The sequence below is a fragment of the Phocoena sinus genome, chromosome 2, assembly GCF_008692025.1.
Source record: "Phocoena sinus isolate mPhoSin1 chromosome 2, mPhoSin1.pri, whole genome shotgun sequence".
Taxonomy (NCBI): domain Eukaryota; kingdom Metazoa; phylum Chordata; class Mammalia; order Artiodactyla; family Phocoenidae; genus Phocoena; species Phocoena sinus.
Window position 1 is genome coordinate 61,366,916 of NC_045764.1, and position 16,439 is coordinate 61,383,354.

Sequence of the window (16,439 nt, forward strand, 5' to 3'; positions counted from 1 at the left end):
TAGTCCTTTCCTCTTATCCTGTCTGCGGTATACTCCTGCTCAACTCTCTGGGTGGCCCTGGGGGTTCATAAGTTGCACACTGTTGACTTACCCTGTGGAAGGTAATAAATTCACCTTGGGACAGCCTTGTGAGATTTGGCAATTACTACAAGGATCTGGAGCTACTTTCCAGCCAGCCACAAGCACATCCCTTGGGGTCCAGAAACGTCAAGAGCCGTGACAGCTCCATGCCCCGACGCACACAAACACAGCACACTTTCTTTCTTAATATTTAGTTATTATTTGTCTGCGCCGGATCGTCGTTGCTACCCGTGGGATCTTTAGTTGCCTGGCATGCATGGGGGATCTAGTTCCCTGACCAGGGATGGAACCCGGGTCCCTTGCATTGGGAGCGTGGAGTCTTAACCACTGCACCACTAGGGAAGTCCCAAACACAGCGCACTTTTGCTCTTCTTTCCAAGTACTATTTTGTCCTTGTTTATCACTGTAAGACAGGTAGTGACGTTGGTTTCATTTTAAAATGTGGAAACTGAGGCCTAGAGAAGGTCAGGTCTCATCCAAGGTCTCGGGCACAGCGTGGTGTTGGAAATAACGGTTTGGCGTTACCAAGGCACTGCCTCTAGTTTGTGCGACCTCCACAAGGTCCTTGAACCTTTCTCTCTAGCCTGTTTCCTTTTGTAGAGACGAGAGTTAATACCTCCCTTTGTCATACCGCTCTTTTCGGTTCAATCCAGCCTCTCCCAGGTCCGCCCTTGGGGAGCTCCAGCTGTGGCGAGAGGACCTGTGCGGAAACATTGCGGGGAGCGCGTGCGCGCCAGGGTCTAACGGGCTCTGAGTCTGAGGGCGCGCACCCGCAGCCCCCCGGAAATATCGATATTTAATTTCGACTAGAGACATAACTTGGCTTGACACCCCCAGGGTCAGGCCGACTACGAGCACCGCAGGGTGCTAGAAAGGAGGGACTGAAACAATCTAGCCCCCGGAAGGGCGGAACAGTTGAGCCAACCCTGCAGCAGGCGCGACCAGAAAGCTCGGGCGCTTACGGCCCTCACCTGCGCGCCGCCATCTTGCTTGAAGAGGGACCGCCTCTCTCCAGGCTGACAGCTCGTTAGTCAGGAGGCGGGGCTCCGCGACTCGGCGGGGCGTGGCCAGGCGATGGCGACCGCGGAGCCCAGCGATCCTGCGGCGAGGGCGTCTCTCCCGGCGCCCCGGCCCAGCGGGACCGGAGCTGCAGGGCCGCCCACCGAGCGAAGCGGCATTGGAGTCCCCTGGCTGGGGAAGCGGACCCCAGCGGCTGTGGAGAAGCGGGGGCCGTACATGGTGGCGCGCGCGCCTTCCAGTCAGGCCAAGCTGCGTGAGTGCGGCCCGATGAGGGGTCTCTGCTTGGGCGGGCTGCCGCGTCCCGGGCGGGCTCCGGAGCGCCGCTGGGTCGACCCCGGAGGGGCTCCTACAGCCCGCTCCCGCACCCGGAAGTCTGTTCGGAGAGCGGGCTCCTGGCGTTTGGGAGGCACGGCGGAGTGGGGAACACCCCGCTGACCCGGTCCCTTTGACTTCCAGAGAAGCACCGGGACCTGGCTAAGGCAGTTCTGCGGAGAAAAGGCATGCTGGGGGCCGCGCCGAACCGCCCCGACTCTTCAGGGAAAAGGTCTCAGCAGGCGCCTCCTCCTCTGTGCAAGCGTTTCCAGAGAAGGCCTTAGTGTAGTCTGGGAGACAGAGTACCCACGCTTAAGGCCCAGCTAGTGATGCCCCTAAGGCCAACCTGTCCGGTTCACTGTTTTAAAACGGGAAGAGGAACGACCTTGTCTTTCCCTTCCAGGATGTGATGACGTCAGGGAAGGAGCTTTGGAATAAGAGTTTTCGTCAGTGCCTAGGATCATTCACTGTCTAAATTAGGGGGGAGCATAGTGGCTGGGATCCCCAGAAGTGAGGATGGAGAGCAGTGTGGAAACAGCCAGGGCTGTATTTTCTTCTTAACAGACGGTAAACTCTGAGGGCTGTATGGGACCTTATCCAGGGCCTCTTTTACAAAGAAGAGCTAAAGCAGGTGAAGGAATTTGTCTAAGGACTTTGGATTTTCTGTTCTCTGGTTAAATAAGGTGGGGAGATGGGGCTTTTCCTGATTCATGAAAGAGGTGTGCTTTTGCTCAGGAGCAGCAGGGGGAGTGGTGTGGGGAAGTGCACATTCTGAGGAGCTGTGCCCAGATACATGGCAGGCAGTGGTGGCTGTCCAGACAGAAGGCAAGTCAGGAGTAGTGCAGTTTTGTTTTTTTTCCATAAGGGCGAGGACTCTGGCTTTCCCTGTGAAATGCTGGCGTTTCATCTATGCTTGGTCTGTCCCCCCATCTCCCCTAGGTCAGTGAAGTTTAACAAGGGCTATACTGCTCTTAGTCAGAGTCCAGATGAAAACCTGGTGTCCCTCGACTCTGACAGGTGAGTGCCCTCCTTGAAAATACCCCTTGGGGAGTGACTTGGATAAAATTTCAGATCACTTGCTTCGCTTATTCCCTGTCTCTTCCAAGACCTTTTGTGCATGTTCCAGGGCTGCTGCTTCAGAGCACTATCTCTTCCCAGGATGGCTTGCTTAGAGGACTCATAGGTGATCTTGCTGCTCTTGGATCTGAAGCACCAACCTTGTCTGGGGGAATCATCCTGCCCTATTATGTCTGCACTGTTAGTGACAGTGACCCTGTCCCTGCTGGAGCCAATGGAAGGAGCCATTTATACTCATGGCAGATTATGGGTTTGAGTTCTATGGTGTGTGGTCTTTGCTTCACAAGTCCTCCAGACTCCTTTGCATGCTGTGCACCTTGCCATTTGTAGCTGTGCTCCATGGGCATCTCCCCGAACTGACTGTCTTCCTTTTCTCCTAGTGATGGGGAGCTGGAATCCAGATACTCCTCCGGGTATTCCTCTGCAGAGGCAAGTCCAGAGCACCTTTCTGTGGTGGGGCCAGGCTGCAGGCAGTGTCACTGCCGCTGCCAAATGCTTGTCTGGTTCCTGCTGTATGCATGGCACTGTGCTAGACTTCCAGTCTGTTCTCCAATCTTCTACTCTGCCCTCTTCCTCCAGCAGAAGTTTAGGTGTCTGAGGAGTGCTGTTGAAAGTCCAGGAGACCATAGACCCTTAGGGATGGAAATGACTTCACTAGTCTTCTAATCCAGGCCACCACTTAGAAAAGGAATCCTCTTGATAAATCCCAGCTAAGTGTTTACCATCCTCTGCTTGTTTGAATGCTTCTTGTAATTGGGTAGTGAGTAGTGAGTACTACCTTCAAGAAACCTTGCTGCCTGTCTTCCCCCACCGGCACACACAATTCAGGTAGCTCGTAGAGAAGTCTTCCTTGTTAATTGGCAGTGTCTCCTGCAGCTTGGACTTAGTGGTCCTAGTCCTGCCTCCAGCACCACACAGTAATTCTAGTCTCCCTTCTTTTGATTGTCTTTGATATATCTGAGGTTAGCATTTCTGTCCCTCCCCTGGCCATCCTCCACCAAGCTTGCTTTCTTCCAGGCCGACTTCTGTTCCTTCAGTTGTTCCATCTATGGGAACTGAGACAGAGATAGATACTCCTGGGCTGGCCTTTTGGACAGTTTCCAGAGTCACTGGCCCAGACAGAAACACGGGGACGTAAAGTTCTGGCACGTGCAGCTTACTGCCTTTGACAGAGATGAAGTGCTGGGGACCTGACTGTACCACTGGTATTTCTTCCTTATTCTCCTGGAAACCCTTGGCCGCCCCCTGAGTTTCTGCCAGAGAATACAGAGAATGTCAGTTTGAAAATTGTATCCTCCTTGAACCTCTGGGTGCCTAAGATTGTTAAAAAAAAGAAAAGAAAAATTAGCCAAGAACCAGAGAAAGTCCTACACTCTGCAGTCTCATTTTCCTTCTGCTCAGTGGAATTGGTGAAGCCGGGCTGACAGGTGCCACTTTGCGAGGAATGAGCTCTGTTGGTATCAGAGGATGACATGGCTAACTGGCAGTGCAGAATAAGCTATTCCCCACCCCGTTCAACTCTAACCCATATTCCTCTACCCTTCTACCCGATTATTCTGTTATCATTGTTCCATATTCTTCAGCCTTCACAGGGACCAGTCCGGGTTCCCAGTGGGAATGGTCAGGTCTTGACTTTCAAACATAATCTGTAATCTGATATTTATATCAGCTTTCTCAGGATTCTTTAGTGAGGGCAGCTTCCCTGGCAGCTAGTGACAATGCAGCCTGGATAGTACTGGCTCAGGCCCCTGGGTGTCCCTCCCTGCTGGGTGAGGCACTTCTTCCTGTAATCCCGGGTTGTGTGGGCTTGGCCTGAGGGTGGAGCATGCATAGTAAGGAAATGCGGGTCTGCCTTTTGGGCAGCAGTTATTTCTGCCTTGTAGCCTGGCTTATAGTTCTCTCCTCTCCTGCTCTTAGCAGGTGAACCAGGATGTGAGCCGGCAGCTGCTCCAGGATGGGTACCACCTGGATGAGATTCCAGATGATGAGGACTTGGACCTCATTCCCCCCAAGCCTGTGACCTCCTCCACATGCTCCTGCTGCTGGTGCTGTCTTAGGGATGCTTCCTCCTGTACCCTCCAGTAGACATAACCCCCTAAGATGGGCCCTGCTCACCATGACTGCAGAGTCCTGTTGGCCCTTCATCGGTCACAGAGTGCAGTGGGAACTGCTGTCAACCCCAGAATCACTGGAGACACTGACCCTCTGGGAAAGTCAGTGACCGCAGTTACCCCATACCTGGTGCTTCTCAGGCCAGAGGCCCCCATCTGGGCCACAGGGGATAGGTGGAATTCTGCAGTTTTCCTCTGCTGTTGGAATGGTTGGAGAAACCACTTTAATAAGGGAAGGAACAGAGGAATTCTGGTTCTTACGGTGAGTGACAAAGTTGGCTAAGGGAAAAACTTGCAGACATCTTTGTCACCATGCCGTATGGAGGGGAAAGGAGAGCTCCTGCGCCCAGGTTGTGCTGGATATGTTGTGTGGAGGCAGAGAACAGCACTTTATGGCTTGCAGCTGGGAGTCTTTGAAAAAGAATTTAACTATTTGGGACCAATGCAGTTCAAGAAATTCCATATGCTCTCCTCCTCTTCCTAGCTCCAAGATGGGTTACCTATTTGACCTTCAAGAGAACATAAAGCAGGGCCCTTTGAAGGCCCTCTTCCAGTTGTTCCTGCTTGACTGTACAGCAGGTTGCTTAATGGCACAACCTGATCAAGGCTTCCAGAATCCCTGGAAGCACAGCATTCCCATCTGGTCCAACTGTCTGGGTGAGCTTAGTAACTTGGTCCGTCCATCCTTAGAGAAAAACTGCTCTACTGTGTAGACAAAATTTGTCTTTCCTTGACTGCCATTCTTCCCCTTGGTCTTTTTTTTTTTTTTTTTTTTCCCCTTGGTCTTAGTATCTTCACCCAGTCCTTGAGCTAAGTAAGGTTGGGTGAAGGTTCTGGAGCTCGCCCCAGAAGCCTGCACTTTTTGCTTACCAGCAGAGGGAGCTGCAGGAGTAGTTAGGTGCCTTCCCATTTGTTTAACTTTATCTTTTCCCCCACCCCCGCCGCACTGCGGCTTGTGGCAGTGTTGGTTCCCTGTCCAGGGAGGGATGAAACCCAGGCCCCTGCAGTGGAAGCGTGGAGTCCTAACCACTGGACCGCCAGGGAATTCCCCTATTTAACTTTTTACACTTGAGTAGCAGCAATGGGTGAAAAGTATACTGGTGCAGATATGTGGGCTTTGACAGAGACAGAGGCTCACAGACAGGATGAGGAGGAGGGACCTGTGAAAGCTCACACACACACACACACACCCCGAGGAAATAATCTTGCCTTTGCACAGGGCCTCCCTTCACCCTAGGGAAAGCCATTCTGTTGCATCCAGATTCCTCTGACCACAGCATGGGCCTCACAGTGGATACTCAGGATTGGGCTTTACAGTAAACCTCTGGGTTCAATACAGCCTTTCAGTCCCCAGTATGAAAACACCAAAAGGCCGGCATCATCTCCCGTGACCCCCAGTAGATAGCATCTCTTGCTATACCAGACCTCTCTCTGGAATTTAATTTTTTAGTGGTTCTTTTTTTTTTGGCCTTACCTAAAACCAAATGGGACTGAATGGAAGTGGACAGGGTTCCCAGCCTAAGGGGTAAGGGTAGTCAGGATTGAGGTGTGGCCCCAACTTGGGAACTTGCGCAGTCTGTTGCTTCATTTGGTTAGGACAGAGTAGCCTGAGTGTTTGACAGCTGCTGGGGGTGAGGATGGCAGCAGGACCCCAAGAACCAGGCCCTCCGGTGGTTGCTGTCATAAAGCCACACTGGTGTATTTGGCCACACCTCTCCCCCGGAATGTTTCAGAGCTGGTTGACCCTGTGTGGAAGGCATTACCTTCGTAGGAAAAGTTGCAGGAACATTGTACAGCAAGGAAGGGTAGAAATGGTCGATTGCTTGGGGCTAGAAGCCACAAATGTCACGAATAAAGGCACCAAGGTGTCTAGAACCAGACTGCCTTAATTAAAAGTGCTGGGTGTGTTCCAGGTGACAGCACTCTGAGCAGACAGGGAGGTATTCAGGCTTACCTCACAGATGGGAGTGGTACTGTATGGTGTTTACTCTACAGAACTCTTGGCTTAGGCTTCTATAGCTCTGTAAGTTTGTAAGAATAAATACAATCATGCTAGTTGAGCCTGAGTCTCTGTGTTGCAATAGGATTTTTAACAAAGGCCTAGACCATGGTCATTGCCCCTTCTGAATTCTGAAATGAAGAAATAGCCTAATAGCCCCAACCGTTCTTCTGAGGACTGCCTCTCCTTTCTCCTGTTCCCAATAGGCGTAGTTTTCAGGCCTGCTCGTTGGAGACCACGGATGGAATAGGCCTTCGCATATCACTTTTCATTAGAATGAATTCCCTTTGGCAGACCCTTTCTTCCCAGGTTTTGTTTTGTTTTTCAGGTTTTTTTTTTTTCAACTGAAGAAAATTTACTGGAAGCCAAAAAAAGCCGAACAGATTGGCTAGAATTTTTTGAAGGTAGTTTCCTGGAATTCCATTGTACAGGTCTAGTGTGGGCAGCAGCCCAGAAAGATTCTTTTGTGTGAGATTAATCCCTTACCTACAGGAAGGAGCTACTAGCCTGGGTCTCTGCTTAGTCTGGGGTGATAGCATCTAAGACTGCTAGTCAGAAACTTCAGTGGCAAAACACACAGCTGTGCAACCTCCTGGGTGTGTCCCACCTCTAGAGGGTAGGCACAGGGAGAGTAGATGTCCTCATAGGTACTTCCTGCCATTGTAGGAAAAAAGTAGCTTGATTTCTCTTCACAACACTAATTAGATTGTCCTGTCCTTTAGTCCCTGTATCTACAGTGACTTAATGTGCTCTAGAGAAGTGATTGACAACCTTTGTGAAGGGCCAGTCAGTACATTTGGCTTTGCAGGCCATACAGTTCAGTGCACCTACTCAACTTTGCCATTGTAGCCTGAATGGAGCTGGACAGTATGTAAATGAAAGGGCGCGGCCAGATCCAGCCTGCTGGCCTTAGCCTGATGATCCCTGCCCTAAAGCCAACTAAAGCACTGGAGAGAAGAACCTCTGCACTGACAATGCCTTTCTTTAGACCCATCTTCCACTGTGTGCAGGGCTGGAGGGCCCAAGGTTTGCCTGCAAGCTCTGCAGCTGAAGCTACAGCAGGCTATCTCTCCCACACCTTCCTTTAAAAGGCCTCTGGAGTCTAGCCTGCCTACCTCAGGAAGCTGTCTGAAACAGGAATAAAGCAAAAACCGGACAACATCCAGGGAGGGCTCTTTCAGCCCGCTTCAGGGACTGGAATGGCAAAGGCTGAGTACTCTTTAGCCCACAGGCCTCAACACAGGTGATCTTTAATTGCTTTGACACAGCAACATTAGTCCACAGGCCTACCCTTTTCCCTCCTTCTCTGCACTGAGGAAATGGGCAGTCCCGGGGCCAGAACCCTGTTCTTCCAAATTAATTACCTATCTTGCTGTGACTGATACTGAGCTAATCATAGATTTCACCACCCTGCCTAATGCTATAGGCTGGAACAGCTGCAGCTTCGTGCATCGAGGAGAGCCCGGCTCAGTGGTGGCAAGAATATAAGGGGAGTATCAGCCCTCAGTTCTCACGTGGGCCCCTCCTACCAGGAAGAAGACGGTTCAGCCTAGGCCTGCTCAGGAGTCACTGACTTCAAGCTCTTCTACCCCAGCTCTTTCAGGGTATACCCAAAGAGCCTGGAACAGGGAAGGGATTTGGGCTGGGCCTGAGGAGGTGAGGCTGGCCAGGATGTAGGGTGACTGGCAGAGAAGAGCCAGGAAGTCTGTGGCCTCTACAGCAGGCAGCAGGCACGGAACATCAGCAGGTCCTTAGGCAGTGTGAGCTTCAGTGAGACACTCTCATTGGCCCCAATGAAGAGCACCCCGCCACGCTTCAGGGAGATTGTGGCCTGGGCTGTGCGGGTGCTGGCTGTCACTGTCCCCTGCACCATCAGGAGGATACTTGCAGAGTCCAGCGCCAAGACCCTATATTCAGTGACGGAGCCAGGCACCTGGACAGAAAGAAACAGCAAGATGGAGCAGGGTTTGAGCTGCTGTTAGCTCTCAGGAGTCCCGAGACAACCCCAAGGACAGCGAGAGGGAGAGCTCTGCCACCTTCTCCCCACGGCTCGGGCTTTTGTCAGCACGGAGGCCCTTGTCTGGTCCCTGGTGCAGAGAGCCACAGACAGGCCCTGTGGCCATTCTCCCATCACGCGAGCTTGGCAGAAAGGAAACCCAGCCCCAGGTATACTCCACATTGTGGCCCTTGCCAGTGTTCTTCATGCCACACAAAAAACACCCACCACAAAAACAAAACAAAACAAAAAAACACCCACCACAGCCCTCACTTACCTCCATCTTCATAACGGTGAAGTCTGGCACAGGGGGATCATAGATAGAGAGGTAGGGGTCTTCCTGACTCCATGCTGGAGGAAAAAGCCTGTCCTGGCTGGGGCTGGGGATATAGCTGAGCATTTCACACAAAGTTGGCACATCGATGAACTTGGGTGTCAGGCCAGCACGCACCGTGTTGTCCGAACATGCCATGCACTCCACGCAGTCTGGGGACAGACAGTTGTCATGTGGTAAGCTAATGAAGGATGCCTTGGAATTTGGCTCTCCAGGGCAGGGCCTTCTAACTTGAGTGCCATGAGCTCTCTGTAGAATTAGATAAAAATATGTGAATTGCGTCTTCTGTGAGAATGGGCTAAGATAACAGATACCAAAACAGGTGACACGTCACCCACCATTGTCAAGGGGAGTCATGTTTATCCCCTGGAGGAGCCCTAACCCTCTGGAGACTTTATATTTTCCCCTTCTACCACAGAATCCTGTCCACGAGTAGATAAACGGCCAACAGTCAAAATGTGACACCGTTCTGTGGCAATGTGTTTTTTTGGGTTTTTTGTTTTTTTTGCGGTACGCGGGCCTCTCACTGTTGTGGCCTCTCCCGTTGCGGAGCGCAGGCTCCGGACGCGCAGGCTCAGCGGCCATGGCTCACGGGCTCAGCTGCTCCGCGGCATGTGGGATCTTCCCAGACCGGGGCACAAACCCGTGTCCCCTGCATCGGCAGGCGGACTCTCAACCACTGCGCCACCAGGGAAGCCCGGCAATGTATTTTTTAACATAAAATCTCTGCAAAGACAGGACAGACATGTGAAGGCAGGGAAGAGAACAATGGCCTTGATCCAATATAGCCTGGATTCAAACTGTGGTTCCCACACATATTGACAGGTCTTAACATGAGAGCATCATGACCTCACAGGGCTGGTGTGAGGATCCAAGCAGTTGTCCAACTCAAGCTGGCATTCATCATCCCTATTGGTCACTTCCCTGCTGACCCCAGGAACCCTGGGAGGTCAGAGCTGGATGGGACTTTAAAAGTGGTCTCCTCAACCACCCGCTCCTGTTTTGTCCAGATGGTGAAACAAGGCCTGAGGTGGATGGCAGTGGGGCTCACTGCTGAAATGCGGCTCACCTCCTTTCAGGTAGGCATGGGGCACGTTGGCCTCCAGAAACATGGCCTCCCCCGGCTTCAGGGTAAGCAGGTTCAGGAAGTAGATGGCAAAGCATCCGATATCACCTGGGTACTGCTGGTGCAGCTGCAGCAAGAGTTCCCCATAGATGTCCTCCATGTTGTTTCCAGCAGCCACTGAGGGTCACAGAGCACCCCAAGGCCACTTAGGAACCCTCAGTGGTGTTCACAGCCCCACCCTGGCCAAGGAGAGTCCTGGAGAAGACCCTACCCAAGGAATCCAGAAACTGGTGGGCATATTCTCCTCGTCACATCCCCCACCCTTTGGGGGCCAGCCTCCCTTGATATTCCAGCCTACACAGATGGCCGTTTTCCCCATTTTGACTATCTATATGCCCACCACTCTACTAGGCACTAAAAGGGCTAGAGTGTAGTCCTTTTAGACAGTGTTTCTCAACCTCAGCATTATTGACATTTGGGGACAGGTAATTCTTTGTTGTGGGGACTGTCCTGTGCACTGCAGAATGCTCAGTAGCATCCCTGGCTTCCACCCACGAGATACCACTGGCACCCCAAACCTGGGTTTGACAACCAAAAATGTCTCCAGACTGTCAGTGTCCCCTGGTTGATAACCTCTGCTCTAGGAGTTTAAAATCTAGTTAGGAGATAACCCAAGGGTTCCATGTGGGGTGACCAACTGTCCCAGTTAGCCCAGGCCTTTCCCTTAACACTGAAAATCACTCAGTCACAGGCAAACTGACATGGTTGGTCACCCCAGACAGCATGAGGCAGGATGCAACCAAGGGCTAAAATGTGTCCTGGAGGCTGAGCAGGGGAGATGAGCTCAGCCTGAGCAAGAGTGGTGGCAGAAGGCTTCTTGGGGACTGGGGGGAGGAGGGGAGGGTGGTGAGCTGGGCTTCCTTGACTGTGGAGAGAAGGGGGAGGGTGTCTCTAAGTAAAAGCAGAGTGTGTCAGTGCCACAATGAAGAGACCAGTTGGTCTGGATTGGAGGGTTGTTTTGAGTCTTCATACAGACACATGCTGAATGCCTACTCTGTGCTAAGCACTGTGGGGACACACGAAGGTCAAGGAGACAGGTCCCTGGCCTAGAGAAAGCTCCAGTTTTAACAGGTGTGCATGTGATGATATCTACACACAGGTGTTAAGGGCTATACCTGACGTATGAACAGGGTGCTATGGGAGCTCTGAGCAGAAGTAATCAGCTCTACTGTGAGTGCAAGAAGCCCTAAAGGGAGAGGCATGCAAGCAGAGAAGACAGCAAAAAACAAAACAAAACAAAACGTAGGATATGCTTGGGTAAAATAAATAGTTCCCTGTGGGTCAAAGGTAGTAGGGGAAATGGGTAGAAACAGAACCAGAAGGGCTCTGGGCTTGCCTGGAAAAGGAGCTGGGGCCTCAGCACGTGTGCCATATAAGCTCCCAGCAGAAGAGTCCATTCTGCCTTGTTTTTCACTGCTTGTATTGACTCTCCAACCCAAAGGTGACACAACCATACCCATCACAGTCATTTCCTGAACTCTCTTTAGTTAGCGCAAGGCTGGGCACAGAGCAGGTATTTAAGGAAAGATCTACTGGTTGAGAGCTCTGGACTTCAGGCCTTTGGAGGAGAGAAAGGATCCCTTCATCTCCTTCCTGCTCTCTAGCCCCAAAGTATAAAACACTCCATGGAGAGCAGCTAGAAGCAGCACTCAACCTAGGGCCTTGTTCCACAAAGACTGGGAAAGAAATGCTAAGTCACTAACAGGCCATCTAAGTCAGGCCCATTTTGGTGCTGTACTTGAACAAAGGGGTTGAGAACCCTATCCCCACAGCCTAGTGTCTGTGCCAGAGGCCCAGGACGGGGCATTGCACCCAGGCCTGAGACACCTACCTTGCTGGGAGATCCGCTTCACCAACAGGTTGAGCTGCTCCACCACTACCTTCTTCTCGCTCTTCATCAGGTGGGAGAAACAGCTCTGCAGAGCAGAGGCCACAGCCTGGGAGTCACGGCTCAGGCTCTGCTTCAGCTGTGTTGCTGCATTATCTCCAATTAGAAACTGGAACTCGGGCACCTCTGCAGGAAGGTCAGGCCGGGGCCCATATCAGGAATGGTAAAGTTGGAACGGGCAAAAGTGGGAAGCTGGAGGAGGCCTCCCCATCTCATCCCTAACCAAGGAGCCAGGCAATGCTATGCAAGCTTTGTAGTGAAAAGCGACTGCTCACCACCAACCCTCAGCAATCACACCTGAGCCTGGTCTCATGGGCCTGCCCTCGGAGTGTCAAGAATTCGTGAGGCCAACCAGCCCCTCAGTTCCTGTGACATTCAGCCTCTGTTCTCTGCCACTGTTCCAGCTCTGCCCTGGGCTGCCCATGCATCCTAGGCCAATATGCATGCTCTCAGCATTTTGCCCAACCTTACTTGTCAGAAAGGTCACAATCTCCTCAACTGGCCGGAAGCCACATAAGCCCTGGAAGGGGGTGAGGGCAATGGCCATCTCTGGCTTATGGTTGGCATCGGGGTAGTGCTGTGGAGCCTGGAGGTGCAGCTTCTCGGCCAGCTCCTGTGGGATGGTCAGGGAAGAGAATGGTTAAGGTGCAGCCCTCATCTAGGAAGACACCAGTCTCACCCAGACCTTGCTCTCGACACTCCCCGGTCAGCTTCCTACCTCTGGCACTGAGCCCAGTCAAGGCATAATTCAGAAACTCAGGGCTCAGCCAACCCAAGGCAGGCACATGGACCAACTGTAGGGGAGAGGTGGGGCAGGCTTTAAGAGGACTGCGAATCAGGAAATCCAAACACCAAGCCAAGCTCTGACACTAACAAGCTGTGTGACTTTGGGTAAATCCCTCTCTTCTCTGGGTCTTACTTTGCTCATCTAGAAATGAGGAGTTTGGACACACAAATGCTTAGGCTGTGACTCATGGGCTTGTGCAGAAAGACATGGGAGTGGAGCTGAGGCAATGACTAGGGTACTTGCCCTGCCTTGGAAGGTAAACTCTTTGAGAGAGCCAGGTGGAAAAATGGCAGATATGAATAGTCCTGGGTTAGCTGAGGGGAGCCCAGGAACAAGTGTGGAGAAGCTCTCCTGGCACAGGCTGGTCAGCTGTCCACTTAAACTTAGCTGCCACATGTGTCACCAGCAATTGGCTTGGCAGAGCTAAATTGGGAGTTGAAGGCTTGGATTTAATTTGGGGCTGGAGCCTGGCATGGGCAGGGTAAAAGCAGCAGTAAACATTGTGGGAGGGCCTTGACATAAGTTCTTCTCTACCCTGACCTCTGTGCCCTACCCTGATCCTGTACCTTGTTAGGGTGTGCCTGGATAGACAGGGCCGTTTCGACTGAGAGCACTTTGAAGAGAAAGGGCAGCTTGCCATTAAAGGTGTCCTTGACCTTCGAACCCAAGCAGTCCTGGTTCTCAGCAATCCACTGGCCTAGGGTCTTCTGCAAGATGCTGTTGTCAAGGATCTTGGCATCTCCCCGGGGGTGGGTCCCCATCCACAGCTGTAAAAACAGGAAACTTGGGAGGGAAAAAGGAAGAAGCTGGCACCACCCACTGGCCTGCCCCAATCCGCTACCCTGTGCTACCCACAGGGCAGCCAAGTTCTCAAATGGGACTCCCAAGGCCGGGTATAAATGCTCATACCATCACACACATACATGAGAGCAGTAGACCCAGAACACCAGAAGTCAGGAGACCCAAGCTCTAGTCCAGGCTCTGCCTCCAACCAGCTGTGGAGGCTTGGGCTAGTTATTTCCTGTCTCTGGGTATCAGTTTCTTCGTCTGTCCAGTGAGGAGAATGAAACCTGCATTGTCAAGGTCACTGAAAAGCTCTGACTCTCAGGTGGCTCTGTGAGGGGTTAACATTCATTTATTCTAGTCTCAGAAGTAGAGGCTAAGCCTTCCTGTGCTTTGGCTTTTTCTCTACTAAATGGGAAGGAAAAATATATATTTTAGGTTATTAAAAATGTCAAACTTGGGCTTCCCTGGTGGCACAGTGGTTGAGAGTCCGCCTGCCGATGCAGGGGACACGGGTTCGTGCCCAGGTCCGGGAAGATCCCACATGCCGGGGAGCGGCTGGGCCCGTGAGCCATGGCTGCTGAGCCTGCGCGTCCAGAGCCTGTGCTCCACAACGGGAGAGGCCACAACAGTGAGAGGCCCGCGTACCGCAAAAAAAAAAAAAAAAAAATGTCAAACTTAGTCAAAGTAAATTGTCAAGGAGGGCTGAATTAAAATTCAGTAAGTGCTGGGACTTCCCTGGTGGTGCAGTGGTTAAGAATCCGTCTCTAAAGCAGGAAATGTGGGTTCGATCCCTGGTCCGGGAAGATCCCACATGCCACGGAGCAACTAAGCCTGTGCGCCACAACTACTGAGCCTGCGCTCTAGAGCCCGCGAGCTACAACTACTGAAGCCCATGTGCCACAACTACTGAAGCCCACGTGCCTAGAGCCCGTGCTCCGCAACAAGAGAAGCCACCGAAATGAGAAGCCCGTGCACCACAACGAAGAGTAGCCCCCGCTCACTGCAACTAGAGAAAGCCCGCACAGCAACGAAGACCCAATGTAGCCATAAATAAATAAATAAAATAAAATAAAAGTCAGTAAGTGCTGACAGTTCTTGGGAAATTCCAGTCTATTATGACAAAAACCTCACTTCTTCTAGTGCTACCATGTGGGTTCATCAACCTGCACAGATCTCAAAAGCCAGGGAGGCCTCCTCTCTCTTTCCTGTCTTCCCTTCCCAGCTGATTCACATGACTTGCCTGGGGCCCCTTGAGTGGAGGAGTACCTTGGTCCCACCTGCTGGTAAAGTAGGCTAAAATACAGCCCGGGTCTCACCTCTGCATATGGTTTGTCCTCTGAGATCTGGGCCAGTGGGTCACTGCTAGCCAGCAGCCGAGCCACTTCACTGTTGGAACCCATCTTCCCCCAGGCATACTGCTGCACCACACAGGAAAGTGGGAATACTGGGGGTACAGACAGAGCGTCAGTTTCCACTCCACTCCTGAGGCCTGACCCTCCTGTCCCGGGGAAACTACACCCTAGCTGAGGGTTCTCTCTGGGGGATAGAGTCAAATAAGGGGTTTGTAGGTTGTTAGTTGAGACCCTTCTGCAGACCTCGATGTTCCCATCTCTAAGACTGGCAGTAAAGATCTGCTGACGTGAGGCAGATAGTTGCGTTAAGGTGACGGGGAGAGGGTGGCAGGAATCTATTTCCACCGCACCGGGTCTCGAAGTAACCCACGCGCAGCCCTCTCCCCTCAAGACCCTCCTTCGAGGGCTGCAATTACGGCTCAATTCCCATCGCAGGTGCCCCCTCCTCTGCCCGGCGCCCATCCATCTTTCCGCAGAGCCCCGTGGGTGGGTTCTACCTGGTATATCAAGTCGGGAAGGGTCCGAGGACGCGACCCACCCCCACGCTCGCTGGCACCCCAGCCAACAGCCCACCTCTGTGAGCGGCCATCTTCGCGGCACCAGCCCTGGCTTCTAGCACGTATACTTTTCCCGGCAGCACCCTCGGCCCCTCTGCCCCCAGACCTTCATGGGAAATGTAGTTTCTCGAGCGCCTTTTCGGAGACCCGTTCGCCCGTTGTGGCCACTCCCCGCACTCTGAATCCCTCTCCCACCCTTCAGCTCTCAGAACGAATACCCTCCAGTCCAGAGGCTTCCAGCCCGCAATCTTAGGTCTCAGTATTCATTTATTCATTCATTCACCAGGCACACATTTATTGAGAACCTGGTAAATGCCACGGACTGTTCTGAGGGCTGGAGATACATCCGAGAACGAGATGACGATTACCTTGCCTTTGTAGAGCTTACATTCTTGTGAAGGAAAAACAAAGGCCCTAAGGTGGGAACGTGGAAATGTGCCTGTCATTTTACGGAGTAAATAGCAAAGAGGCCAGAGTGGCTGGAGCAGAGTGAGCAGGAAGGGTGGAAGTGAGGTTGTTAGAGAGGAAAGGCAATGGGCAGAACTTTGTAGGCTATTGTCACGACTTCAGTTTTTCATTAACCGGTTTGAGCAAAGAATTGTTATGATCTAATCAGGAACTCTCTAATGTTTGATGATGATGGCAAATGTCACATGCAAGGCCCTTAATCTGAGTTTCAGTTTCTTCCTCTGTAAAATGGGGATAATAATGCTGGACTGACAGGCTTGTTGGAGGGTGAGATGGGATGATGTGGGACTCAGGAAGGCAGTCAGTGCTTGGTGCTCCTCTGATTCTTCCTGCCCTAAGTACTGCAGGACTCAGAACCCTAGCTTCTCCTCCAGGCTGAGCTGTTCACAAGTCACACAGAAGTCAAGGGAAGTCACCAGGAGTCCTGCATTGTGAAGGCTGGGCTTGGCCTTGGCTGTGGAGTAATCTTGCTACATCCTGGACAGAAAGGCTCTGACATACGGATTTCCTCAGTCAACAGCCCAGGAAGAGGGCAGCCAGCTGGA

At 52.2% G+C, this 16,439-nt stretch overlaps 2 protein-coding genes across 10 annotated transcripts; one reads left to right on the top strand and one right to left on the bottom strand.

Moving 5' to 3' along the window:
- The first annotated feature begins 1,137 nt into the window (after nucleotides 1-1,137).
- FAM219B (family with sequence similarity 219 member B) lies at nucleotides 1,138-6,661 on the top strand. Of its 2 annotated transcripts, none has more exons than XM_032623598.1 (5): nucleotides 1,138-1,354; nucleotides 1,558-1,645; nucleotides 2,353-2,430; nucleotides 2,871-2,919; nucleotides 4,408-6,661. In XM_032623598.1, exons 1-5 carry the CDS (start codon nucleotides 1,156-1,158, stop codon nucleotides 4,573-4,575), a joined length of 582 nt encoding a protein of 193 aa, XP_032479489.1. In that variant the 5' UTR covers nucleotides 1,138-1,155; the 3' UTR covers nucleotides 4,576-6,661. The 2 variants fall into 2 exon arrangements, with proteins under 2 accessions (XP_032479489.1, XP_032479491.1); XM_032623600.1 differs by having other exon boundaries at nucleotides 1,145-1,354; nucleotides 4,411-6,661.
- Nucleotides 6,662-7,814: 1,153 nt separating this feature from the next.
- Nucleotides 7,815-15,487, bottom strand: MPI (mannose phosphate isomerase). 8 transcript variants are annotated; one of them, XM_032623590.1, is made up of 8 exons: nucleotides 15,443-15,487; nucleotides 14,834-14,961; nucleotides 13,298-13,498; nucleotides 12,416-12,557; nucleotides 11,888-12,070; nucleotides 10,000-10,173; nucleotides 8,874-9,082; nucleotides 7,815-8,533 (listed from the first exon to the last, which is right to left on the bottom strand). In XM_032623590.1, the coding sequence occupies exons 1-8, from the start codon at nucleotides 15,456-15,458 to the stop codon at nucleotides 8,315-8,317; spliced, it is 1,272 nt and encodes a 423-aa protein (XP_032479481.1). In that variant the 5' UTR covers nucleotides 15,459-15,487; the 3' UTR covers nucleotides 7,815-8,314. The 8 variants fall into 8 exon arrangements, with proteins under 8 accessions (XP_032479481.1, XP_032479483.1, XP_032479482.1 ...); XM_032623592.1 differs by having other exon boundaries at nucleotides 13,298-13,514; nucleotides 15,443-15,480; XM_032623591.1 differs by having other exon boundaries at nucleotides 13,298-13,514; nucleotides 15,367-15,464.
- Between the last annotated feature and the right edge of the window lie 952 nt (nucleotides 15,488-16,439).